Source organism: Crocodylus siamensis, chromosome 4 (genome assembly GCF_052110815.1).
Source record: "Crocodylus siamensis isolate JL-2025a chromosome 4, ASM5211081v1, whole genome shotgun sequence".
NCBI lineage: Eukaryota > Metazoa > Chordata > Crocodylia > Crocodylidae > Crocodylus > Crocodylus siamensis.
Genome location: NC_143398.1, coordinates 126,574,180 through 126,600,587, shown reverse-complemented (window position 1 = coordinate 126,600,587; position 26,408 = coordinate 126,574,180). Strand labels below are relative to the sequence as shown.

The 26,408-nt window shown below is 44.4% G+C and overlaps 1 protein-coding gene across 2 annotated transcripts in view; it reads left to right on the top strand.

The window, feature by feature from the left end:
• The window catches only part of ARFGAP3 (ARF GTPase activating protein 3), a 62,032-nt gene extending 35,827 nt beyond the window's left edge, over nucleotides 1-26,205 (top strand). For both annotated transcript variants that reach the window (XM_090043720.1, XM_090043721.1), the window contains 7 exons: nucleotides 5,896-6,021; nucleotides 7,284-7,409; nucleotides 10,021-10,155; nucleotides 11,606-11,729; nucleotides 13,204-13,294; nucleotides 18,337-18,458; nucleotides 25,147-26,205. In XM_090043720.1, coding sequence (XP_089899846.1) covers nucleotides 5,896-6,021; nucleotides 7,284-7,409; nucleotides 10,021-10,155; nucleotides 11,606-11,729; nucleotides 13,204-13,294; nucleotides 18,337-18,458; nucleotides 25,147-25,164 — 742 coding nt within the window. In that variant the 3' untranslated portion in view covers nucleotides 25,165-26,205. The remainder of the gene's footprint in view (nucleotides 1-5,895; nucleotides 6,022-7,283; nucleotides 7,410-10,020; nucleotides 10,156-11,605; nucleotides 11,730-13,203; nucleotides 13,295-18,336; nucleotides 18,459-25,146) is intronic.
• The last annotated feature ends 203 nt before the right edge of the window (nucleotides 26,206-26,408 follow it).

Below are 26,408 nucleotides of genomic sequence, written 5' to 3'. Positions count from 1 at the left end.
GTTTGACTGCAAGGTATATGTTGGTTTTAATTTTTTTTTAAATTGGAAAATGCACTTAATTTATTCACTAGGACTTTATGAAATAGCTGGAATTGAAGTGTTGTCTTCAACTCGCATGAACTTTTGAGGGGGAAAAAATGTTATTTTCTAAGTTTAGAACCTAATTTTATACTGTGTACAAGCTTTCAGTGATTTTAGTCTCTTTCTGAGTCCCTGGCAATAGGTGGACCTCTTAAAAAAAACATCCACAAAACTATTTGTTTTAGCTAGCTGTGAATCTGAAAGTTTTAATGTTGGCAATTAAACTGGCAATTATGCTCTTTAACACAGCTCTTAAAATGCTGGGTGGTTGGTGTTCTGAGAACTAAAGAACAATAGCATTTTTCAGACTGAGTTTGGTATGATCCATTGCAATTGTTCCTTAACAGAGCCTGCGGGAAATAGGGGGAATTGATAAGGTTGTTAATAGACTTTCCCAAAAAGATATGCTCTCTTTGAAGATGCATACTGTTCTTATTTTCTTGATTTCATTAATGCTTTCAAAGAGGTGTAACAGTAAGTGTGTCTTATTTATAATTGAAAGAGTCCAAATGCATGTTTAAGTAGTGAAAGTTTTTTTTTTTTTTTCTTTAGCCTATGAAACCATGCATGGCTTCAAAATTGTAATTTCCAAGAAAAGCACCCTTCAATTACATTTACTTTTAATATATATTTTAGTTCTGTTACTGTATATACATATCCATTTTGTATAAATATCATAACTAATTTCCATTGGCTGCTGTTTGTTTATGCACCCTGTTTTCCGTTTTAGGCTACTACTCAATGAACTGTAAACTTAAAGGACTACATGGTGGCTTAAAGACTTCTATTCTAATTCAGACACCCCTCTCCCAAGTTTTTCAAATTTGGTATTTTGCATACTAATATTTCTGGCACATGCATTTCTATATACAGTTCTAAAATGTTCTACATTGACCATACCCACATGAAATTTAGAGTAGGGTTGAAATCTTAGTCTTAGCTAATGTGCCCATTAGATAATATAATGAAGTCAGATATTTAAGGTTTCATATTCTCACTTTGATGTGGGAAAATAAATATCTCACTATTTGAATGTACAAGTTCCATAAAATTTTGAGGAAAATATATACTCCAGAGTTTGTCTTAAATCTTAATTTGGTAATTTGGCTGGTTTGTATGAAAGCCATTATGATTTAAATGTAATTTAACATTTCCATTTCTTCCTGTTTTAAATATTTGCTCTCTGTGTGGGAGTTTACTAAATCATGTGAAGACAAAAATGGGAAAGGTTTGGTCTTTGTGATTTATATAGTTGCCAATTTAGATTATACACATGCTTATACTGATGCACTAAAACAGCACAGTATTTAGTACAGTATTTAGTTGTATATTATTTAGTAGTGTTCTATTTAATATATATTTAGAATATACAGTGACTTTTTGAGAACATCTGTGCACAAGATCTGCAATGTGCCTACATGTCTACAGCAAGATGCTGCGCAGTTCATCATTTTGATACTTTCAATAAATGTTGCTATTTTGCCTAGTTCAACTGCAATAGATAATTTAGCTGCACAATCAAGGCAGTATGGCTTATTGAGGAGTTAAAGTAGACACTTGGGAAAAAAAAGACTTCTGTGCGAATCTGGCTGGTGTCAGTTTATATCAAAATATTCAGTGTGCATGCACAACTTCTAACTATCGTATAAAATTTTAATTTCTTCCAATGGTAAGGTTTTTGTTTTTTATGGTAAGTTGGTCTGGAATTATTTTTTCCCCATGCTGATACAGCCTTCCAGTGGCAACATGTAGGGGGTACATGCTGCTTCCGGAAGTGGCTGCGGGACTTCTGGAAGTGGCATGGCCGCTTTTTGGTGAGTGGGATTGGCCACCGGGGAAACTCTCCCACCCCCCGATCACTGACTCGAGGCACCAGTCACCCATGCGGCCTTCTAAATATCATGGTTTGGAACAGATTTTGATGACTTTCTTAGCTAGCGGTAATACTAATATTATAAAAGCTGTAGTCTGTCTGTCTGTCTGTCTGTCTGTCTGTCACAATTTATTTGCACGCTGTTGGCTGATGGAAACAACCAATCAGAATGTGAATATAGCATTTGGACAGGAGGTGACAGTGCGGCGAAGTACTGCTATGATGGTGGGGACATAGGGGACCCCTGCCCTGTTTCCTGGAGACAACGGCAATGGGGCAGATGGAATGGTTGTTCCATGGAGATGGTATTGGGGGCAGAGAGGGTGAAGGGGGCATGCCGGGCCCAGCCTGGCCCCAAAATGGAGGGTATGACGGGGTATGCTGGGTCCCTCCAATGATGGTGGGGGGGTTAGAGGGGGTGTACCTGGCACTGGCCCCACAGCAGCAGTGGGGAGGTTGGGGGGGCTGTCCCCATGGCAGAGTGGCAGAGAGGGGGAGCACCCCCCTGCTCTGTGGAGGAGGGGGTGGAATGGGGTCGGGGCTGCCGTGGCAAGGAGGGGTCAGGAGGAGTGGCCCCGAACCTGAACTGGGGGTGAGGGAACAGGGTTAGGCCTGAATTGGGGGGGGGGGGGGGGGGAGCAGGGCTGGATGAGGGGAGTGGATCTGCAGGGCCAGACACTGGGCTCTGTCCCTGCCGGCTCCCTGGGTGGGGATGGGGGTAGCAGCCGGAGCCTGAAAGTGGCGAGGGTGGGGGCAGAGTTTGCCTGGTCCCTGGCCTCTGTCCCCACCCACCCTGGCAGGTGATGGAGCTAACAGTGCTGGCCCCATTCCCCCCGCCCCCGGTGGCAAGGCCAGCACTGCTGGGGATGGGCCGACGACTCTGCAGGCGGCGGTGACAGAGTGGATGGAGGGGGGGCTGGCCCTGTACCCCCTGCTTCCTGCAGGCTGTGAAAACAGAGAGGGTGGGTGGGCAAGGCCAGCGCTGCTGGCCACATTCCCCTGGCCCTATGTGCCAATGGAGCGGACAGGGTGGGTGGGGCCAGCAGACATGGAGGGGGCAACTTGGGCTCAGCTCTGAAGTGGCAGGCGAGGAGGTGGGGAGCAGGCCTGGCCCTGAAGGTGGGGATGGGGAGCGGGGCTGAACGCAGGCTGTTGTTCCCAGCTGCCTCCCCACATCCCCCATCATTTTTGACAGGCAGGTGGCTTGTAACTTTATAATAGCACTTGCTAGTTTGATACGTTATTAATAGATGAATAAAATAAAAACAATCAAGGTAGCTTGACTGCTTTCATGTAGAAATGAGAGTTGGAGAACAAATCAAGTATAGGAATCAGCTCTTTGAAGAAAGCTGTTAAAAATGCCAACGAGATGGTTCTTTAAAAAAAAAACAAACTACCCCCCCACCCCCGACTATGTACCAGTTCCTATTCGTGTTGGAATACACTTACCTGCAAAAGAAAGACCAATAGATGAATGTGAAGATATCAAGTCATCTTGGGTCCAAAATAGATCAAGGGGTTTTTGAAACCTGAAGGATTAAAATGGTTTTAATTCACTTAATTTTTGTTAATTAAAAGGCTGTAATAAATGTGATCACGTACATTAGAATGCCTTTAAAAAAAATCAGGGCTTTGCTTTGAATCTCACTTCCAACAAAATATTGCTGACTGAAAACTGTTTCTAGTGGGTCTTTCTCAGGGGTGGGCAATTATTTCAGGCGGATGGCCGCTTACTGAGTTTTGGCAAGCCATTGAGGGCCACATGACAGGCAGCCAGGGGCAAATAAATAAATTTTCTAAATTTTAGGGGCCCTGCAGGCTTCATAGAATGGCCTGGCAGGATGCATTTTGCCCGCCCCTGGTCTATCTAAAGCCAAGATTCTTTATTAACAAGGCCAGGCATGATCAGTGAAAGACAATTGGAGGGATAGATTTAAGCAACAGAAAGAAAGCAACTACACTAATTTAACAACAGAGAGGGACACTAGCCATCTACCCTGTCTCCTATTTGATTTGATTTAAGGTCAGTGCCTACAGTCAGATGGGTTGCAAATTGGCTGGAGGGCTGCACCCAGAGAGTGGTGGTGGATGGGTCATTTTCAACCTGGAGGGATGTGGGCAGTGGGGTTCCCCAGGGCTCAGTCCTTGACCCGCCCTGTTCAACATCTTCACCAGCGACTTGGATGAGGGGGTGAAAAGTACCTTGTTCAAATTCGTGGATGACACCCAAGATGTAGGGAGAAGTGGGCATGCCAGAGGAGAGGGACAGGCTGTAACTAGATCTGGACAGGTTACAGGGGTGGGCAGATGAGAACAGGATGGGTTTCAATTCTGACAAGTGCAAGCAATTGCACCTGAAGAATGAGCAGCATACCTACAGGCTGGGGAACTCTTCTCATTAGCACAGAAGCAGAAAAGGATCTTGGAGTCATTATTGATTCCATGATGAGCATGGGCCACCAATGTGAGGACGTGGTCAGGAAGGCTAACCGTACCTTGGCATGCATCTGTAGATGCATCACGAGCAGGTTCAAGGAGGTGATCCTCCCCCTCCATGCGACGCTGGTCAGGCCACAGTTGGAGTACTGTGACCAGTTCTGGGCGCTGCACTTCAGGAGGGATGTGGCCAGGACTGAGAGGGTCCAGGGGAGGGCCACTCATGTGATCAGGGGGCAGCAAGGCAGGCCCTACAAGGGGAGGCTATGGGACCTGAACTTGTTCAGCCTCCACAAGAGAAGGCTGAGAAGGGATCTAGTGGCTGTCTACAAACTGGCCAGGGGAGACCAGCGGGCTATGGGAGAATCCCTGTTCCCCCAAGCACTACTGGGAGTAACAAGGAATAATGGTCATAAGTTGACTGAGAGTAGATTCAGGCTAGATATCAGGAGGCACTACTTCACACTCAGGGTGGCTAGGATTTGGAACCAACTTCTGAGGGAAGTGGTGCTCGCTTCTACCCTGGGCGTCTTCAGAAGGAGGCTAGATAATCACCTAGCTGGGGTCGTTTGACTCCAGCATTCTTTCCTGCTTATGGCAGGGGGTTGGATTTGGTGATCTGCTCAGGTCCCTTCTGACCCTACCAACTATGAAGGTTCCTGAGGTATGTTTATAATCCATAGTAGACCTTTTTGTGCTTATACGAACAGCTTTTGAATTCTCATTTTCCTCACTTGTAATGAAGTAGGTAGAGAAACCTTAGGGGGGGACCTTAGTCTGCAGAGACTTCAGATCTAGCCTTTTATTTATGGCACAAGCTATATCTGCCAGCTATATCCTAGGTCTATTTTACCTCTTTTTTTTCTTTTAACTTTTATCAGAGATTGACATTGGCTACAAATAGTGACAGACAAAACATTCCTCTAGTACATGCTAATATTGAAATTCCTGTTATTACTCCTCTAAACCTACACTATGTCCACACTGCTGAAGCAAAGGCTAAAAGCTCTTGACTTTATCAGTTCAACTGAAAGGGGAAAAATTTCTTTCCAAGAATGCATCAATATAAAAGTGATCAGTCACATGCAGCTGATTGGAAAATGCAGCTTTATACATAGCTGTATGTATTATGTTAAATTTTAAGATTGTGTTAAATTCTTTGCTGACTGTGTGATCAGGTCTGCGAATTTGAATGCTTAAAACTTTGTGTGCTAATATTCTTAGAAAAGTAGTAGTGCGTTTGGTCTAGGGCTAAAGAGGGAGGTATTAAATAAAGCTGGGCCCTGCTGGCTGCTGGATTAGTCCTCTTCTTTCTTTTCTTCCCAGAAAAAGTTTGAGTATGTAAAATAACTGACAAAATGTCACGGCCAATTCTTGTATCTTTTAGCTTGGCTTTAATACAGTCTTTTAGATGTTACATGTATTTTTGCTTTTTTGCCAATTATACTTGGATTAAGGGCTAATGATTTACATTTGTTATATATTTGTTACGTGTTTTATTTTAGAGTATCATCTTTACGATTGACCTACAAGGATCTTGAAATTCAAAGGAAAGATGAAAAATTAAATCTGACTGGTAAAAAGAAATCTGAGATAGAAAGACTTGGCATGGGATTTGGCAGCAACAGAAGGTAAGTCAAGTCATATAAATTCTCTGTTTAAAAGGCTTTATAATTTCATGCATATGTTAGTGTAGCATTATCTCTGATCAGCAGGGATTCGGGTTTTCCATTTCCCACGGAAAAACAGAGAAAACCATGGGTTTCCCCTTTTTATCAGAGGAACCTGTGGATTCCCTGCTTTTGCAAAGAGCTCTGCAGGCTGGTTGAGCTCCAGCATGCAAGAACTGTTTGCAAACAGGGCGGGAAACACACAGGCCTCCCCAGAGGGGAAGTGGGAGGGGGAAGAGGAAGGGTGGTACCTGAGGGGCTCAGTCAGCCAGAGCTCAGCTCAGCTCAGCTTCACTTTGCTCCTGGAGCCTGTGAGGTAAGTGGGGCCCCTCTGGTGGGGCTGGGGGGTTGTGGGTCATGACTCGGGGCATGGGCAGGGCTGCGAGGGGAGCCAGGAGCTGGCCCCAGCCCCACTGAAGCAGGCAGCAGCAATGCGGGAGCTGGCTCCATGCTGCTTTTGCTGCAGCTGTCTGCTGTTGGGGGCAGGAAATTGCAGACTTGGGTCCCTGGTCCCATAGCCATGGCAGCTGGGGGCCCCTGCAGCAGGGCTGGGGGGCGGGGGCTGTGGGTGTGGGGCAAGAGGTATGAGTAGGGCTGGAGGGGGGTGGTTGCATGGGGCTTTTAATTTTAACAACGGATTTTGGGGGGTTCATCAGAGAATTTGTGATTTTATTACTTTATTTTTTCTGCAGAGAATTTGTGATTTATTTATTATTTTATCGGAGAAAGCCAGGATCCCTGCTGATCAGGAAGGAAATCAAAATGTGTGGTCGGTTAAGTGTGTTAGAGAAGCTTTCTAATAGCATACACCATTGTTGTAGCAAAGATGGTGCATTTATTGATCTGTGGGGTATAATAAATTCTACCTAATGTGCAGCATGTTTCAGTTTAACTAAAACAGCCAGTGAACTGCAGTTGCGTAGTGCCTCTGCACTAAATTTTGACCATAGTTAGCTGTTTGTAGGAAACCCAGCTGAAACATTTTAACTGAGCTCTATGAGAGACCATGTTGGCATGCTTTAGAATCAACTGAGATGGTCAGTTCTGAAATCTGCTTGGCAGAGGTAAAAATTCTATAAAATACAGATGTCAAAGATTCCATTTGTTCAAAAGCCTCAATTATTTGTACATTTTGAATGTCACCTGAGATCATAAAATCAGAGATTGTACTTTGCTTGATTTGTAGCTAGTGTCTGCTTTACGAGTTCCTTTTTTTTGTGCAGTGGCGTTTCTCATTCTGTTGTCTCAGACATGCAAACAATAGAGCAAGAAACACCCACAGTTGCAAAAACAAAGAAAAAATACGTCGATGAAGGGGATGATTCATACTTCTCTTCCTCTAGTTCAAGGTAATATATTTGTTTCTTTTTTTTTGAAGGGAATATAATAGTACTATACTGTCTAGAAGGTAGCCAGTTGTGCAGAATTCTACAGCTATTTTTGTTTAGAGGGAATTCATTTTATAACTGAAACTTTTTAAATAGTTCACATTAAACACAGTTAAAAATGTTATTGAGATGCTTAAGAAACCTTCTTATTGCTTCAATAGGTGAAGAATATTTTTGACAGGGAAGCGAGATGGGGCTGGGATTTGTTTGAGTTTTGGTGCGTGTGTGTGTATGTGTGTGTTTCCCATTTGTTCAGGTTAGAGTCTGATGTCAAGTCTGTTTTATATGTTGTTTTGTAAAGGCAATCAACCTTATGTAGTGGATGGAAAAATTTAACTTGTCACAGCTTGCATCTGTATGTTACTCATCGTGTTGATTAATTGTCTCTACTTACTAAAACTCTTAATGTATATGACCTAACTAATGAACTTAAAAATAAAGGCATTGAATTAAAATCTAATGCTAGATGTCAATGTCAGTATTCTAACCATGAACACACATTATGAAAAATGGAGAACTTAACTATTTTTAGATATATCAGGCTTTTAACCTGATAAGTCTTTTTTTTACTAACTTCTAAATGATTTTTAAAAATTGAAATGTGTAGCATCTAAAACACCAGTTAAATGAAAAATGTCAGATTCAGCCCAAAGAAGTCTGATTTGGGTCAGAGGCACATATATCTAACAATATGATAAATATTACTGTTAATAGAGTGAGAAGAAAGAATAAATTCTAAGGTCTTTGTTACTATGAAACTGGTTTACAGATTGAGTGATATGAGCACATGGTGCTTTTATAAACAGCAGGTACTGGATTACTGCCAAAGAAGCAGGAAAAAACAGACTTAAAAATTGTACCTAGGTACTTGCATTTTGTCTAATTTTAAAAACACAAAGATTTTAATGGTACTACTTGGTAATGTCTTCGCTAGTGGTAGAAATACAGACATGGTTCTAAATATACTGTGAACAATACCGTAAAAAAAATGCACCTTTTGAATGCTTGCCTATTTGCCTCACGAAAAGAACTCTTACTGCTCTGAAATTATTCATTACTCCGCTAGCAGTTGAATTATGTAAGTGGGGTTTTGTGTCTTTTGGTTCAGGTTTTAGAAGATAAAGCAGAAAAGGGGGACTCACTCACTGCCACCATTTCATCATGAACTGGGAATAGGGTGAATCCCAGAGCCTCTGCATGTGAAGCTGAGAACATCTGGGAACAGTGGTGGCAGCAGGCGGGCTCCTCTTTCCAGGGTGTGCTTTCCCGGCATGTGGGGGATCCCTGGGGAACTTGTCTCCCCAGCTGAAGCAGGACAGGAGTGGAATAGGAGTAGCTGTGGGGTTTCCCCCATGCATGAGTCAGTGGTATTGATGGCAAAGGGGGTTCCCCCTAACCTTCCTTCCTGCTTCTCCTTCCTGCCCAATGTCTTCTGCCAGCCCAAGGGTTCCAGCCATGTCTCACCCCCATCCCCACATGGAAGCAAGAAACAATTGAAAGTCAGTGCAAGCACCAAATAGCCTGAGACTTTTCATTATGTTTTTGTTACATTTAGAAAATGGGACAAATGTTCATTGTTGCTATCTGAACATGTATCTTGCTTTACACGTGTCATTTCTGGATCTGCAGTGGGCTCCATTTCCTAGCAGCCCCTGCCTAGGTTGGTTTCCACTGAGACCCCAGGAGCAGCAGAGGACCATAACAGCATGGGGCCAGGGTCTCCATGGAGACTGGCCTGAGCAGCTCTGGCAGGGCATGATGGGCAGGGAGCTGCTCTAGGGCTGGAATATTGTGCTGGGCTACCAATGTGATTTGTTAAACATGCATTTTACATGCCAGACAAATTAGACACCAGGGTCATGATAATAGTACTTCAGTCACTGACTGATACCACTAAAACGTCATGCTTCCACTCTGCAAGGAAGTGGGAATCATTTATTGTGGGAACTTCTCTGGATGCATCCTTGATAGAAACATTGAGTATTTGAAAGTGTATGGTTTTTAAGGTGGTAGGTTCCACAACCTGTCCTCCCTGTCTCTGGTTTTTGAAATCCTTAACAACACGGCTTTGATCTATGAGGGAACTGAGGAAGGAAGTGTGGCCAACTCACCCTTTATGCCTTTTTAGCTGGATTACAAGGGGGCTTGGTGTCTGTTGGTGGCCTTTATGACCACTGCTGTTCAAAAACAATACTTTCTGGGATCATGCCTGAGGCACATGTGCATCTACATGTGCATTACATTTCGACCATTTACCACAGAATGTGTAACTTACTCCTTCTTTTCATCAAAACAGATAGTCATACATTTCAGGAATAATTTTGCAGAATATTTATAGCTGAGTTCTTCCATGAGGAGAAATGCTAATAAAATTTAGGTTAGGTTTCAAAGCACTAATTGGGAACCCTTGATATAGACGCTTTGCTTAGTTGAATCTAGGGGTTTGTGTCCTTTTTTTGTTTTATTTACAGGTTTTACTAATCACTAGATAGCTGAAATGCTTTGAGTAAATTTAAATAAAGCTGGAATTGGGGCATTTTGTTCAATACTCCTCTTCTGTTTTCTCATCCAGGTATTATGATTCTGCAGAGCTGAGGAGCAGCACTTTTTCTAAGTGGGATGATAATTCAGATTCTTTTTGGAAGAAGGAGAGTAATAGAGATGCTGACATAATACTAACTTCAAAAATTACAGGCTATTCAGACAGGTATACAGAGACTATTTATTCTGACTTTGGTCCCAAGATACTGTCATCTAACTTATGAGAGTACTGATGATTTAAAGGGACTTCTTGTGTGACTAAGACTAGTGGGGTTTGACCACATCTTTTACTAGTAATGGTGAGGTTATTCTTACACATGTATCAAGATTTTATGCAACTTTATTATTTAAGCAGTGCTTATTTAGAACTAAAAAGGCAAGATGAAATGCTTATTTTTTTTCCAAAACCGTAAGCCAAAGACAATTACATAAAACAAGATGAGCATTGCATTTGGATTATAAGCATTGTATTTTAATTATTTTTTAGTTATTCTAACAAAGGGGTGGGCAAAATGCAGCTCACAGGGCTCGTGCGGCCTGCCAAGCCATTCTATCTGGCCCACAGGACCCCTAAAACATTTAGAAAATTAATATTTATCTGCCCCTGGCTGCCTGTCATACAACCCTCAGTGGCTTGCCAAAACTCACTCAGTAAGTGGCCCTCCTCCTGAAATGATTGCCTGCCTCTGTTCTAACATCTTGTCTAGTTTTCTTCTGAAGCCATTTTGCCTTATCCCTTAAATCATACACTGACTGTTTCCTTGCACCCATGATTCATTCACTGAGTATATATTAAGGTTTAAAATATCTGTGAGCAACAGATTTATTTTAAAACAGCCTATAATGGGAATATATCTGCAATGGAAAACATGTTTTAAATTTTGTAGTCATGACTTGTACTGTGCCCAGCTTGTTTTTATTTCTCCCTTTAAGTTATTTAAACATTAATTTCATACTCCTCTTTCACTGGATGGCATTAGAAAAGAACAGCATGTGATTTGTGTAATTGAAAACTTTATCATAATGTATATGCAGAGAATCAAAGAAACTCAAACAACCATAATTGTCATTAGCTTACTTTATCTTATTTGTTTTGACATGCTTTTAATGTGGTATTCTGGTGAGATTTCAGTGTTTATTTGGCAGTAGGGTGTGAAAGAAAGAATTATGAACTCCTCTACTATCACTAAATTAAGTCGGCTATAAACAGACTTGTTTCTCAGGATATACTTTGTAAAGTTTCTTTTTAAATATTCATTTTGGGCAAAGCTTAAACTAATTTCTGTTCACTGTGTAAATGTTATAGTTAGCCTGGCTTTGTCTTTGAATTCAAGCCCAAATATTTGGGCGAGGTTGTAGTTCAGTAATATATGCACATCTACCTATAAAATTGTCACCAGAATAGTATGGTTCTGTGACTTCGTCAGTTACAAGAAAACATGAGACAACTTTCCTTACTTTAATTCGGGTTGATTTTAGCTTTTATATTGATCTTTAAATAAGAATATGTCCTTTAGTTATTTTTATAAAAATACTACTTGCCATATAATTACAATGTATATAATGTACCAAATAGAACTTAAAACCTGAGCAAAAAATTTTTAAAACGTTTTTAGGCCTGCATCGCGTCGTAAACCTGAATACGAGTTGCCTTTAAATACAGATGAGGCGCAAAAAAAGTTTGGCAATGTCAAAGCTATTTCATCAGACATGTATTTTGGAAAGCAAGACCATGCAGATGTAAGTACAAATAATTCTCCATCTTATAAACACTGTATATGCTCAATATTCTGTGATGGTTTTTAAAAAATGGTGTTGCAGTTATACATACTGGGTATTAAATAGTTAAGTCAAGGAGTGGGGTTGTCTTTTGTAAGTTCATAAACTTGTATCTGAATATTCAGTTGATGGTAGTGCTTAAGTTTTAGCTGCTGTATTTCCCTTTTGAATTAGATCTGAAAGTTAGTCTTCAGTAGGATTGAGAATGTGATCTGCTTCATTGCAAGCAAATATTTTCAAGACATCTTACAAACATCTCACTTATGTACCCATGCTGCTAAAGAATCGCTAACGCATAATCAACCCAGAGTGAACACAGAATATGCCTCATACCATTCAACCTAATAAAATCTAAGTTTATTAACATGCTAAAGCTATTAATAGTTTATACAGGGGGAGAGAGAGAGAGGGAAAAAAACCCCACTTAGTTCCATGGTCTTGCCCAATCCCAGAAGTTACTCCACTTCACAGAAAAGTTCCTGAAAGTAGAGGGTGATTGTCTGTGGGTAATGGGCTGTTCTTCAGTCGAGCTGTTGTTTGACGACATATACCCAACTTCCTTGTTGTCCCTCTTTTTATGCTTTTTCTTTAACTTTACTCTTCTGATGTCTCTTTGTTTCTGGATACTGTCGATTAGTTTCCCTGAGATCATGATACTGTTCATATTTTTATCTTGTCAGCATATTCCCTTTTTTCCAAGAAACCCATTACATCTTAATTTGGTTTTTTACTGGTGTCTTAACTTGGGCATGCCCTGGATGCTTTATTTGGTCTGTCCACTAACTCCAGAAATTCCAAGGGCTCTGCGGTCAAGCACTATTCAGTTGGTTCCCTATTATCAACTTTCATTAACATATTTAATCATTTTAGATTCAGCTGGTTAGTGGTCAGGTTGTCAATTTGAGCTAGTATAGGCTCCCTATGTAAGCAAGCTCAAGTCCATTAGCCGATAGTGCAGATACAAAATGACACAAAGTTCACATAATAATGAAGCTATACAAAAAATTTTAAGCAATAGTTAAATATAGCTAAATATAAAAGAAAAGTTCAAATAATAGTATTGCACCAAGCAGGTGCAACTAAAGCTAAATGTGCTATCCTAACAATACTACTTAGAAATATTAAATGCAATTTCCCCATATTTGTAATATGCAAATGTGCTTAGTGCATCCACACAGTTAGCTAGCCCTATAAATTACCCATTCCACTGTTTTGCTAAAGCCATTTAGAAATCCATAATAGTACTGACTAGAATGTCAATAAAATAGTGCTTCACATTGCATTTTTATGAGACAATGATTGCTCTGGTGGTCTCTTTTAAGCCACTAGATGATGGCTTTAAGCTGTTGCCAGCTATGCCTGGAACTATGAGTTGCAAAGCTGAAAAGCATGTCAGTATACTATGGTTAATACTTTCTTTTGCAATTTTTTCTAGTATGAAGCTAGGGCTCGATTAGAGAGACTTTCTGGAAGCTCCTCTATAAGTTCAGCTGACTTGTTTGAAGATCAGAAGAAGCAGCCAACAGGTATAGAATGAAGCCAGTGAGAGAAATTGTACTTTTGCGTTTGACATACTCCCATGTTTTAGAGTCTTGGTTTCCAGTTGCACTGTGTCAGCATTCTAGCTATTTCAGTTTTGCACAGATCAAGTATGTAAGCTCTATTTTGCGCTTAGTATTTATTACGGAAGTCTACTCAGTACTCGTGGTAAATTTCATTACAAGAATCTAAAGATTCACAATAAAAATGTTCATACTTTTAACTTATAGGGCAGATAATATTATTTGAACTTGATTTCATGACTTCAGAAGAAGCAGCACTCAGCAGTTTCCTTGGAGGGCCATGTAGGACCAACAACATCTAGAAAAGTCTTGTAAAGGACAGATGCCTGAATAAGATATAGATTTGGAGATTCATGCTTTTGATGGAAAGAACATCAACAAATGAGTTAGTTTTAAGTATTCTTTATAGGATTTAAAAATAATTGTCCCAATGCTCTGAGACAGGAATTATCCACATTATGAACCACCTCTCTGCTCATAGGGGTGAAGTGACTTAACCAAAGCTGCAAAGAAACTCCATGTTGGACCTAAGATAAAAATTTAGGAATCACTTATTCTTAGTCTACTCCAGTATTATTTCATAGATTTCATAGACATTAGGGCTGGAAGGGACCTCGGGAGATCGAGTCCAGCCCCCTGCCCAAAGGGCAGGAAGTCAGCGGGGGTCATAGGATCCCAGCAAGATAAGCATCCAATTTACCTTGAAGGTGTTCAATGTAGGTGCTTGAACCACCTCCGCTGGCAGACTGTTCCAGACCTTGGGGGCTCGGACAGTAAAGAAATTCTTCCTTATGTCCAGCCTGAAATGGTCTTGCAGGAGTTTGTGACCGTTCGACCTCGTCATCCCTTGGGGCGCTCTGGTGAACAGATGTTCCCCCAGATCCTGGTGGTCACCCCTTTAAACTTATAGGTGGCCATCAGATCACCCCTGAGCCTGCGCTTTTCCAGGCTAAAGAGTCCCATGGCTCTCAGCCTGTCATCGTAAGATCTGTTTTCCTGACCTCTGATCATGCGCGTGGCTCTCCTCTGGACTCTCTCAAGCTTCTCCACATCCTTTTTGAATTGTGGAGCCCAAAACTGGACGCAGTACTCCAGCTGCGGCCTCACCAAGGTCGAGTGCAAGGGGAGAATGACGTCCCGGGACTCGCTCGAGAAGCATCTATGGATGCACGCCAGCATTTTGGTCGCTTTACTAGCCGCAGCATCGCATTGCAGGCTCATGTTCATCTTGTGGTCAATGATGACTCCCAAGCTCTTTCTTCTGTAGTGCTATCCAACGTAGCGCTGCCGAGCCTATAAGGGTGCTGCAGGTTTTTCCTCCCAAGGTGGAGAGCCTTGCATTTATCGGTGTTAAACACCATGAGGTTCTCGTCTGCCCATTTGCTGAGCTTGTCCAGGTCAGCCTGGATCACCCGCCTATCTTCTGGCGTGGATGCTTTGCCCCAAAGTTTGGTGTCATCAGCGAACTTGGCCAGTCCACTCCTGACTCCAATGTCCACATCGTTAATGAAGATGTTGAACAGTATGGGTCCCAGGACAGAGCCTTGAGGGACCCCACAGGGCACCATGATGAGTGACTGCCATCAATCACAACCCTCTGGGTCCGACCATGAAGCCAATTTCCCAGCCAGCGGATCATGGTGGAGCCAAGGCCACAACTGGGCAGTTTGGCCAAGAGGTGATCATGGGATACCAGATCAAAAGCTTTTTTGAAGTCAAGATATATGACATCAATCTCTTCTCCCTTGTCCAGGTGATAGGTCACCTGGTCATAGAAGGAAATGAGATTGGTCAAACAAGACCTACCCGCAACAAACCCATGCTGGCTGTCCCTTTAGAATGTTAGCCTGGGCCAGTCCCTCAAGAATGGCCTCCTTAATATCCTTTTCTAGGATCTTCCCCAGGATAGAAGTCAGGCTAATGGGCCTGTAGTTAGCCGGATCCACTCTCCTCCCTTTCTTGAAGATCGGCACCACATTGGGCTTCTTCCAGTCTTCAGGCACTACGCCAGAGCGCCAGGAGTTTTCAAAGATCCGTGCCAGGGGCTGGGCTATGATGCTCGCCAGCTCCTTGAGTACCCTGGGGTGCAGATTGTCAGGGCCAGCTGACTTGAAGGTATCCAGCTTCTCAAGGTGTTCCTTCACGAGGTCAGCATTGATGGAGGGTAGGGGATCCCCCTCACTCAGATTTCCCTGTCCCATAGCAGGCATGGGCATCCCGTGTGACTGATGAAAGACTGACGCAAAGTACCTATTTAATAGGTTGGCTTTTTCCTGGGCGTCAGTTGTCAGTTGCCCCATCTGGTTTAGCAGGGGTCCAACATTGCCCTTGCTTTTGCTCCGGCTCCCCACATATCTGAAAAAGGACTTTTTGTTGTCCTCGATGCCTGAAGCTAGTTGGAGTTCAGTTGCAGCCTTGGCTTTCCTGGTTTGGTCCCTGCAGGACCGGACCAGCGCGGAGTAATCCTCCTTGGAGGTGAATCCCGTCCTCCATTCTTTGTAGGCTTTCCTTTTTAGCCACAGGAGGTCTGCTAGGTCTCTGGAGAGCCAGGAGGGCTGCTGTGCCTTCTTGCTGCCTTTCCTCCATGTTGGAATAGATTTAGCTTGTGCACTGAGGATCGCTTCCTTGAGAAGCAACCACTCTTCTTGAACTCCCATCTCCCTGGGGTCATGGTCCCTGAGGGCCTGACCGACTAGCCTATTGAGCTTATCAAAGTCGGCTTTTCTGAAGTCAAGGACTTCTGTGTTGCTGGCTGACTTGCCAGCTTTACGGGGGTTGGTGAAGGTGATCAGCTCGTGGTCGCTGTCACCCAACTTCCCATCAATCACTAGGTTGCCGATTAGGTTGTCTCCCGTAGCCAGTACCAGGTCAAGCAGCGCTTTGCCTCTCGTTGGCCCATAGACTTGAGTCAGGTAGAGGTCATCCACGCACGAGAGAAAGCTTTGCGCCCCCTCAGATTTAGCTGAGTGATCTTCCCATGAGATGTCTGGGTAATTGAAGTCACCCATGACAACCAAGGCCCTGGAGCAAGCGGCCTCAGTCAGTTCCCGGGTGAACTCCTGGTCAAGCTCGGGCCTTTGAGTGGGAGGTCTGTAGTAGACTCCCACTGTTGTGTCCCCTGTGCCAAATTCCCCACAAATTTTTACCCAGAGGGTCTCTAGCTGTCCATGCCAGTCGCCAACATCAGCTTGCAGGGACATGTAGCTTTCCTTCACATAGAGAGCTACCCCCCCGCCCCTTTTGCCAACACGATCCCTCCTGTATAGGGTATAGCCCTCTATACCCGTGGTCCAGTCATGGGTGGAGTCCCACCAGGTCTCTGTTATCCCAATGACATCATATTTCTTTGCACTGAGCAGGAGGACAAGCTCCTCTTGCCTGTTACCCAGGCTCCTGGCATTAGTGTACAGGCAGGCAAGTGTGCCCTTGGGGGCTCTTGCCTTGCCCACAGATTGTGCCAGGGCTGGGGCAGGGGTGGGCTCCCTTAAGTGCCTTGGTCCGCTGGCTTTGCAAGGGCTGTTCGGCTGGCCAGCAGGGGCAGTAGTTCCCCCATCCCCCAGCGGGCTTAGTTTAAAGCCCGGTGGAGCAGGTCGGCCAGCCTGGCTGAGAAGAGCCTCCTCCCCGGGGGAGAGAGGTGGAGGCCATCTCTTCCCAGCAGCTCGCTGCCTCTCTCTCCAAAGAGCGGGCTGTGGTCATGGAAGCCAAAGCCTTCCCGATAACACCAGCGCCGCAGTCTTTGGTTCACCGTGTGGATCCTCCTCTCCCTCCTCAGCCCATAGCCCGAGACTGGGAGGATCGACGAAAACACCACCTGAGCTCCCAGACCCCTAAGCCCCACTCCCAACTCCCTGTAGCACCTCATGACCTGGCTGGGGGTGCTCCGAGCCGTGTCATTGGTGTCCACATGAATAAGGAGCATGGGGTAGTGGTCTGTGGGCTGGAGGGAGCTGCAGGATCCTCTCCGCAATGTCTCGGATGCGGGCCCCCGGGAAGCAGCAGACTTCCCGGGCTAAGGGGTCGGGGCGGCAGATTGCCCCCTCAGTGCTTCTCATACTACTGAACTGGCCCCCTCCTTTATCGCCCAAGGTCACTATTGTGTTCTATAACTAAACTGGTAAGAGAGGTAAGCTTCGTTTTCATGCTTTTGAAAATCTGATGCTACATCTCACAATATGGTACTGTATTATATTGGATAACTTCAGTTTATTTCTGAGTACCCTGATATAAAGGTATTTATATATTTTGTTTCATCAGTCATAGAGGAGATTTAATCCCAGTGCGATTAATCTTCTGACGTGTTAGAGAAAAGTTCTTGTTTGATTTTTCAGATGCATACTTTTCATAATTTAGTATTTACACAGTGAGTCATAATCCAATCATGAGAAGAAGAAAAATCAATAATTGAATCATGAGATGTTATCCAGACTAACTGTAAGATGAGGCTAAGTAAAGATGACATTTTCCACATTTTTTTGTTTTGGAATTCTAGAATTTAGTGCAGAAATGGATGTTACTGTAGATTCATCTATGAATTCTTTTCAGACTTCAAGTAAAAGTCTCATTTTACCCACCACTTGAATGCAGTCGACTTTGAGGTGGAATCATTGTTTAAAGCACATAACAACGCTGTATGGCAGTTTGGCTAGGAAACACGTAATATTGTATACAGTTGAAGCCCGTACAAGTTAACTTATGTTTTTGGACTAATTGGTCAATTTGAAATATGAATATGAATAATTGGTCAATTTTACAAAATAAGTTTAATAGAAGTATGGATGACTCCACAAGTGAACATTTGAAAACATAAAGCAGTATGATGCTGAGTAATTAGAATGGTTTTAGACCTGACATTTTATAACTTTAATTTTTAGGCATTTTCTGAATAAGGCTATTCAAATATTTATGTGTATGACATTCAGTATAGCACAATACATGCTGTACTGTATAAAAAAGGTTCATGTTAGGAAGCACAGTATCAATACAGTGTGTTTTTATTCCCTGTTTAGGAACTTACAATATTACAAATGTTCTGCCTTCAGCTCCTGATATGACTCAGTTTAAACAAGGAGTAAAATCTGTGGCAGGAAGACTTTCTGTTCTTGCTAATGGCGTCATGACATCTATACAGGTTTGTCAAATCAGAGAAGTTGGTTATATAAAAGTGGTAGGGTAGGTACTAGTCTTGCTGTGAAGACTTATTCCCAAGATGACTATTAATGGATCCCTTTGGGAAAAATGCTTCTCTTTATATGCTAGAGCTAGTATTTGAAAGCTTTCAGGTGTTAAAACTAAGAGTTTTTATGACCTTCCAATTCTTTGAGAATAGTAGTTTTTCCTTGTACAGTTAAAGTTGCATGTTTTGTTTCTTGCTGCTATTAAGTGTACATTCTCTGAAACAGGTTGTTTTTTCGTACCGTTGTTGGCAGGTGTTATAAGGCTTTGGCTCCTTTTTCGTGGGTGCTTTGTTCCCTAGTGACGACAGGGTGAGACCGGGCTCTCGTGCCACCTAGATGACTCGGGTGCTGCTTCTACTCGCCTGCCGTGTCTTTGATGTTGGTTGGTGGGGAGGCAGTTCCCTGTTGGTGGCCCCAAAGGGGTCTTGACCCTCGTCTTTTCTTCGTGGGGCTTCAAACCTCCCCTTTACCCTACCCTTACCACATCCACAGCCTAGGAAAACACTGCTCCCTGTCATCTTCCCCGGGATGATCTTACCTCATCCATGTTACCTGCCTTAATCTGGGTTGGGTCTTTCTGGCCGTCAATCCCTCCTGAGTCGATCCCTTGTCTTCAGACCAGCTTACAGCCAACTAAACCTGCCCTGGCCTGGGCTAACTGTAACTTAAGACAACTTTAACTGAAAAGGTGTTTGGCATCTGCTGATGGGCACCTGGGATTCTGTTTCCCAGAGCCCACCTGGCCCCCTGGAGTGGGGGAGGGAATTTGTCTATCTCTTCCCTCCTAGCAGGCGTGGGGGTAGGCCGCCTCCCCATGTGATTTTTTTTTTCTTTTCTTTCCCAGGGCCCAGCTGACTCTAAGTTGATCACTCCTGGTCCCACCCCCGGTGGTACTCCGATGCAACCACTTCCTGTTCCTCCCTCTTCGCTGGGCTGCCCTGAGCTGTCTGCAGATGTGGCTCTGCTCTTGAGCTTGGTGGGGAATTGCTTTTCCCTGCTGAGGCTCCCTGGCGACCCTCTGCTCCCAGGGCTCAGGCTCCCTGTTCCTTCTGCTGGGACTGCTCAGCAGATGCTAAGCTTCCTCTCCCTGTGCTCAGGGCCAATGCTGCCTGGCTCTGCAGCCAGCGTCTCCCGGCCAGCATTCCGCTCCTCTCTCCCTAGCCAGCTGATTCTGTCTCCAGCTGCTCTTTGAGGAGCCTGCACTTCTCTGAAGCATTGCCCCTGGGGCTCACCGATTCGCAGGCTTAGGCGGCTCTGGAACTGCCAAACCTGCATCAGCGTTTCTCCACAGCTGCCGCTTGTCTTTGTCCCTGTGGTGAGTACTGGAGCTTGTCAGGCAGGGCCTTGGGACATGTTGAGGGGGCTTTTGCCTTCTCTCTTGCATATTTCTCCCCTCCCCCCAAGATGCCGCTAGGTGCTCTTCCGTTATTACCTGATGTCAAATGTGCGGATGGCTATGCTTTCCCTTGAAAATCTTGAGGGTCCTGTGATGTGTCCCTTGAATGGCAGGACAGAAAATCAGCTACCACATTATTTTTCCCAGGTTTGTGTTCTATGGAGAACTGGAATGGCTGCAGTGCCACGGCCCAACATGTTATCTTGGTGTTATCAGTCCTGGCCGACTTCAGTCATTTCAAAGGAGCATGGTCAGTAGTGACTGTGAATTCTCTGCCAACTAAATAATATTGAAAATACTCTACCCCGCATTTCAGGGCTAAACATTCCCTCTCAGTGGTAGTGTACCTCCTTTCCTGGTCGTTGAGTTTCCTGCTGGCATAGGCTACTGGTCTTTCTGCCCCCTCCACTGTCTGGGATAAGACTGCTCCCAGTGCCTGATGTGTTGACCTGCAGAACAAAGGGCATTGAAAAATCTGGTGTGTGCAGCACTGCCTCCCTGCAAAGGGCCTATTTAACTTTCTCGAAGGCCCTTCTTTGTTCCTCTTCTAGCTTTATGACTCCACTTCCTTTCCCTTTGCAGGGTTCACAGCCCCCCCCCCCCCCCCAAATCCAATCAAAATGGGGAATAAACCACCTGTAGTAGCTAGCTAGGCCTAGGAATGCCCATGTTTGTTTCTTTGCTTGTGGAATCTCGTACTTCTGTAGAGCGGCCACTTTATCAGCCAAGGGTTTGATTTGGCCTTGCCCCACTAAGAATCCGATATATTTCTTCTCGGCTTGCCCCAGAGTACATTTCTTAGGGTGGGCCATCAGGCCTGCCTGCCTCAACTCCTGTAGTACCGCCTGCACTGCCCATAGGTGTTGGTCCTATGTTTTGGTATACATTACAATGTCATCAATATATGCAGCTGCGTACTGGTGATAGGGTGCCAGTACCCAATCCATCAAGCTTTGAAAGGTTGCTGCTGCCCCAGTGAAGCCAAAGGGCATCCTGCAAAACTTGTACAGGCCCCATGGAGTCCCAGATGTTGTCTTGACTCTTCCAGGCACAAGGGTATTTGCCAATATCCCTTGGCCAGGTCAAACGTGGATGTAAACTACGCTTGTCCTATTCTTTCCAGCAATTCCCTGACCTGGGGCATAGGGAAGGCATTGAACTGCGTGATAGTGTTGAGCTCGCGGAAGTCGATACACAACCGCAGTGTCCCATTGGCTTTTGGGACCATGACTGTGGGGCTACGCCAGGGACTCTGGGACTCCCTGATGATTCCTTGTTCCAACATCTTTCTCATCTTCTCTCTTACCACAAGATACCTGTGGTAGGGTATTTGCCTCCACCTTTCCCTCACTATGACCCCTTCTGGTGTCATGATCTTGTGGACTGCACCGTGGGCCTTCCCAGGGATCTCACTGAATACATTAGCAAAGTCGCGCGCTATCCTTGCCAGCTGTCACCTCCATTCAGCCGTCAGATGTTGGCCCATAGAGCCTCCCTCCTCTGCTGGCTCATCTAGGAGCCTTCCTCTCAATTTCAGGGATAGGAATAGCTAAGAACCCTTGCAGCTCATACCACTGCTTCAGGAGGTTAAGGTGATTAGATTTGTCTCTCCCGTCTATGTCTAGGCCGCAGTACCTCGTAGTTGATGGGGCCAACCCTACAGACAATCTGGAAAGGCCCTTGCCAAATAGGTCAGGAACTTGCTTATGGAGCCCTTTGTCCTATCTGAAATTCACATTCTTCCGTGTTCTTATCATAGTGCTCTTTTGGCCATACCTGGGCCTCCCTCAGGTTATCCCTGGGCAGCCACTTTGCCTTCTGCAGCTGCTCTCTTAGCAACTGCGCATACTGAGATGGGGGGTTTCCTCCTTCCTCTGTGCTCTCCCATTCTTTCCTGTACTACATCCAACAGGCCCCATGGGGTATGCCTGAAAACCAGCTTGAATGGGGCAAAGCCCAGTGATGTTTGAGGTGCTTCCCTGATGGCGAACAGCAGAGGAGGAATCAGGAGGTCCCACTGTCGTGGGTCTTCCTGCATACATTGCTGGAGCATGGCCTTAAGGGTTTCATTGAATTGCTCCAGTAGCCCATTTGCTTGGGGGTAATATATCAGTAATATCAGTGCAGAGGTGCTTTATGTGCGGTTCCTGACAGAGTCCTCTCATCACGTGGGACATAAAGTTCATACTCTGATCTGTGATCTCCTGGGGTAAAGCCCACCCAGGAGACTCACTTCAGGAGCCCACCACTCAAGGGCCTGTTACTGTCCTAAGCGGACTGGCCTCCGGGTAACGGGTGACATAGTCGATCAGCACCAATATAAACTGGAGTCCCCCAGATGACTTGGGTAGTGGACCCACGATGTCCAACGCCACACCTGTAAATGTCTCCCCAATAACTGGCATGGTCTGGAGTGGCACCTTAGGAGGTTTCTTTAGGCTCACCCGCTGGCACTTGAGACGGTGCAGAATTGCTCTACGTCTCGGTAGAGATGTGGCCAAAAGAATCTCTTCCTACCAACCTGGCTACCATTTTCTCCTGGCCCAGGTGTCCCCCAAGAGGGTTGGCATGAGCCAGCCGTAACAAATTCATCTGGTACCTTCAAGACACTCTTCTCACCTCACAACAGGGTAGCTGATCACAGTTCCGGTTGGAGCTGCTGGTCGTACCCGGCAATCTCTATCTCTCAGATGGCCTGAAATGCAGGCTCTGCTCATGGGGCATCCTGGAACTGGGCTCCACTGGCGTCCCAGAGGGCCCCTTCTTCCTCGCCCTGTTCTCCCGGAGCTTCTTCCTCCACAAGCCTCCCTGGGTTCATTGGTTCTCCAGGATCTCATAGATCTCTTCAGGTAGGGTAGGTCTGATGCTACCCTCGTGGGCATTACCCTTGCACACTCACTTGGATCTTCCACTGGGGTATATGGAGGCCTGTCCAAAAAGGCAAATTATTTTAATGGGGTTGGTGCTCATCCCTTCCTCACGAGGCACCAGGCCAGCTTTAACTAGCATCTGGTCACACCCTGTATCAAGAATGGTGCGGACTGCTCGCCCCACTACCACGGCCATCGCCGTGGGCTTGTTTCAGTGGACTGCTTCTGCTGTATTACCCAGGCTGCAGTCCATCATCTCCACTGGGGAAAACTCTTGCTGTGCAGGATGGTTGCCTCAGCTGTCCCTTTGTCTAGTTCTGTGGCCAGGAGCCATGGGTTCATCAGGCACTCCCATGTGAAGTGACCCCCTCTTTGCACAGTGGAAACAAGTCAGTCCCACCAGTGAGGCTTGGGTGGGAGTCCTACCCTTCCAGTCTGCCCAACTTTTGCTAGGTCTAGAGCTCACTGATGTCCCCAGCTTGTCCCCCTTCTCTCAGGGTATCTCACTTTGGGCACAGTCAAAATTTTCTACCAATTGTAGCACCTCCTGCGACGTCTTGGGATGATGCCACTGCATCCACCTCTGAGTATCCTCTTCCAGATCCACAAGGAACTGTTCCAGCAGGAAGGCATCCATGATTTCTCTTGATGCCTGGGCTGGTTGGATCCATCATTCCTGGAGATCTGTTAATTTCTGAAGGAGGACCCCGGGAGCCTTGTCCTCCTTTCGGGCACAGAACATCTGATGATAATGCTCAGGAGTAATATTCAGGCGATACAGGATCTGTTCCTTCACATGGTTGTAGTCTTGAGCTGTGAGTCGTGATGGTGCCCTGTAGGCTACCTGCTCAGGGCCCATCAGCAGCACTCTGACCTTTGCCCACCTGGATTTGTCCAGGCCTGCGACCATTGGGGCCTGTTTGAAGCTCTCCAGGAATGCTTCGGAGCCATCTTTAGCTGTCATTTTTGGGATTTTTAAATCCACCATGTTCTGACTCATCAGCTCTTACTCCTTCACCATTTGCTCATCCAAAGCCATTCGTTGGTTCACCTTGTTGCAGGATCTGTGCCACAAGGTTTAGGGTCTGCTGCATGGCCTCCATTCCTGCCACAGGTCTTGCCTGTGCTTCCATCGCCTGAATGAGCCCTGGGATGGATTCTTTGTCCCTGGCCAAAGCACCAATTTGTCATGTTATAAGGCTTTGGCCCCTTTCTGGTGGGTGTCTTGTTCTGTAGCGACGTCAGGGTGAGACCAGGATCTGATGCCACCTAGATGGTTCAGGTGCTGCTCCTACTTGGCCCCAAAGGGGTCTTGACCCTGGTCTTCTCTTCATGGGGCTCCAAACCTCCCCTTTTACCTCACCCTTACCACATCCTGAGGGAGTTAGCCGTCCCTCGTTGCCTCTCCCTGCTGCAGTACCTGAGCTCTTTGACACGACTGTGGCTCCGCTTTTGAGCGTGGTGGAGAATTGCTTGTCCCCAATGAGGCTCCCTGGTGACCCTCTGCTCCTGGGGCTTGGACTTTTCGTTCTTTCTGTTGGGATTCCCTAGCAGATGCTCAGCTTCCCCTCCCCATGCTTGGGGCTGATGCTGCTTGGCTCTGTAGCCAGCATTTCCCAGCTGGCATTCCACTCCTCTTTCCCCAGTCAGCTGACTGCCTCTCCAGCTGCTCTTTGAGCAGCCCACGCTTCTCCAAAGCCCCGCCCCGGGGCTCACCAATTTGCAGGCTCAGGCAGCTTTGGAACTGCCGAGCCTGTGTTAGTGTTTTTCTGCAGCTGCCGCTTGTCTTCGTCCTTGTGGTGAGTACCAGGGCTTGTTGGGCAGGGTCTTGGGACATGCTTTTGCCTCCCCTCCCACACTTACCCTTTTTTAAAATAAATTTTAGAGTAATGCTTGTGCTTTAATTCTGTAACAAAGAAATAGAAATGGTACGATGAACTTTTTTTCTATCTCCTAGAGAACACTTGGGCATACAATCTTAAGATTTTGAAATATGGGTACTGAAAATTAAGTGTCTAAATTTAACCAGACAAGGTTCTTTCCAACTGGTTAGTTGGTCTCAAAAGAACCTTGTCTGCCTATGTCCATAGACCAACACGGCTACAACCAACAACCGTAAGGCATCTAAATTAAGACACATACACCTGATTTTTTTTTCCCCCCCCCCCCCAAACAATTACCTATTATGTTCCAATTAGGTTAATTTTTCTTTTAAAGAACAGAAAGGATGTTTGTCATTTTTTGGAAATATTGTTTGGTTTTCTAAACGTCTTTCAAAATTAAACATCAGTTCTTTGTAATAAATGAAAGTTTAATTTATCCTGCTGCAGGAGACATGACATGACTATATTTTTGTTCTCTTTTTTTCTTTTCTAGGATCGCTATGGTTCTTAACCAGTTGCATATTGGTACACTAAGGAAGAGGTTTCTGTTCAGATATGTCATTAATCCCGTTGCTGATTTCAAATACAGCCTTAGGGCTGTAGAATATTTTACCATTTGTTTGGCAATCTTTGTGTCCCATATGACTTTTTGGTGCTTAGCATTTTTTTCACTGTTACTTTATTTCAAGTAGCAAAATCCTTGTAGTAGCTTGTCACAGCACTTTTTTATGCTTTTGTTTCTTTATAATGTTTTATCACTTAGTGCCCTTAGCATTATGTAAAGAACATCTTTCTCTCTATTTGCAAGTTTGCTGTAGACTGTGGATAGGGCACTTAAATTGAAAGATGAGATTTCTGGATAAAAATCTTTGCACGTCTCTAGTTATCTTTAGTTGCAATATAAACTTGGCTACTGACTTCTGTGGCCTTTGGAGACGTTTTAAGTAAGACATGCATTGAGATGGTGTTTAGTAAATTATAGCAAACTATAGGAATTGATTTGGAGCTGTCAGGAAATAGCCCTTAATTAATTAGCTCTGGATGAAAATGGCAGGACAATAGGATCTTAAAGCACTATTCCCTGTAGAAAATATTATGCTTAGTATGAGATTTGTGGCCTATACTTAGAGTTTAAGTAACAGATTTCCATTTAGTCATGGGAACTATTTATTTATAACTTAGAATTATTAAAAATAGCAAGAGACTCAAGTACTTTTAAACAATCAATGTTATGTACAAATAAACAGAAATTGAAGGAAATATAATTTCTGGGCCAAATAGAGTAGATAACTGTATATTTAGTTTGTTACATATTTTTAGTATAATCTTAAAGGGTTTTTTTGATAAATTACGAAGTATGTGAATAAGAAATGTAGTGGGGCTTCTTTTTAGACGGGCTAGACCTTGACAAAAATATGTATTATAAATTTTATGTACCTAAAAAAAAATCAGAAATTTAGTTCCAGCTGATTTTGTTCTGTAGCTTTATTACTTAAACAATTCTCAAATTTGTTAATCTGCTCATACTAATAAAAACATTGAAATACCTAGACATTTTATTGCTTCTTTCTTGATACCTTATGTTTTGACTTTTCTTGTATAAAATTTAAAGTCTGATGTTCAGATATGTTTGAAGTGTATTTTGCATATCAGTTTGCTGTGTTTGTTTAAAAAAAAAAAAATAACAGAGGGAGAAATGGGCAAACCTGGAGGGGGAGGGAGAGGGGGAAGGCTGGGGCCTGAGCCTGTGACTCA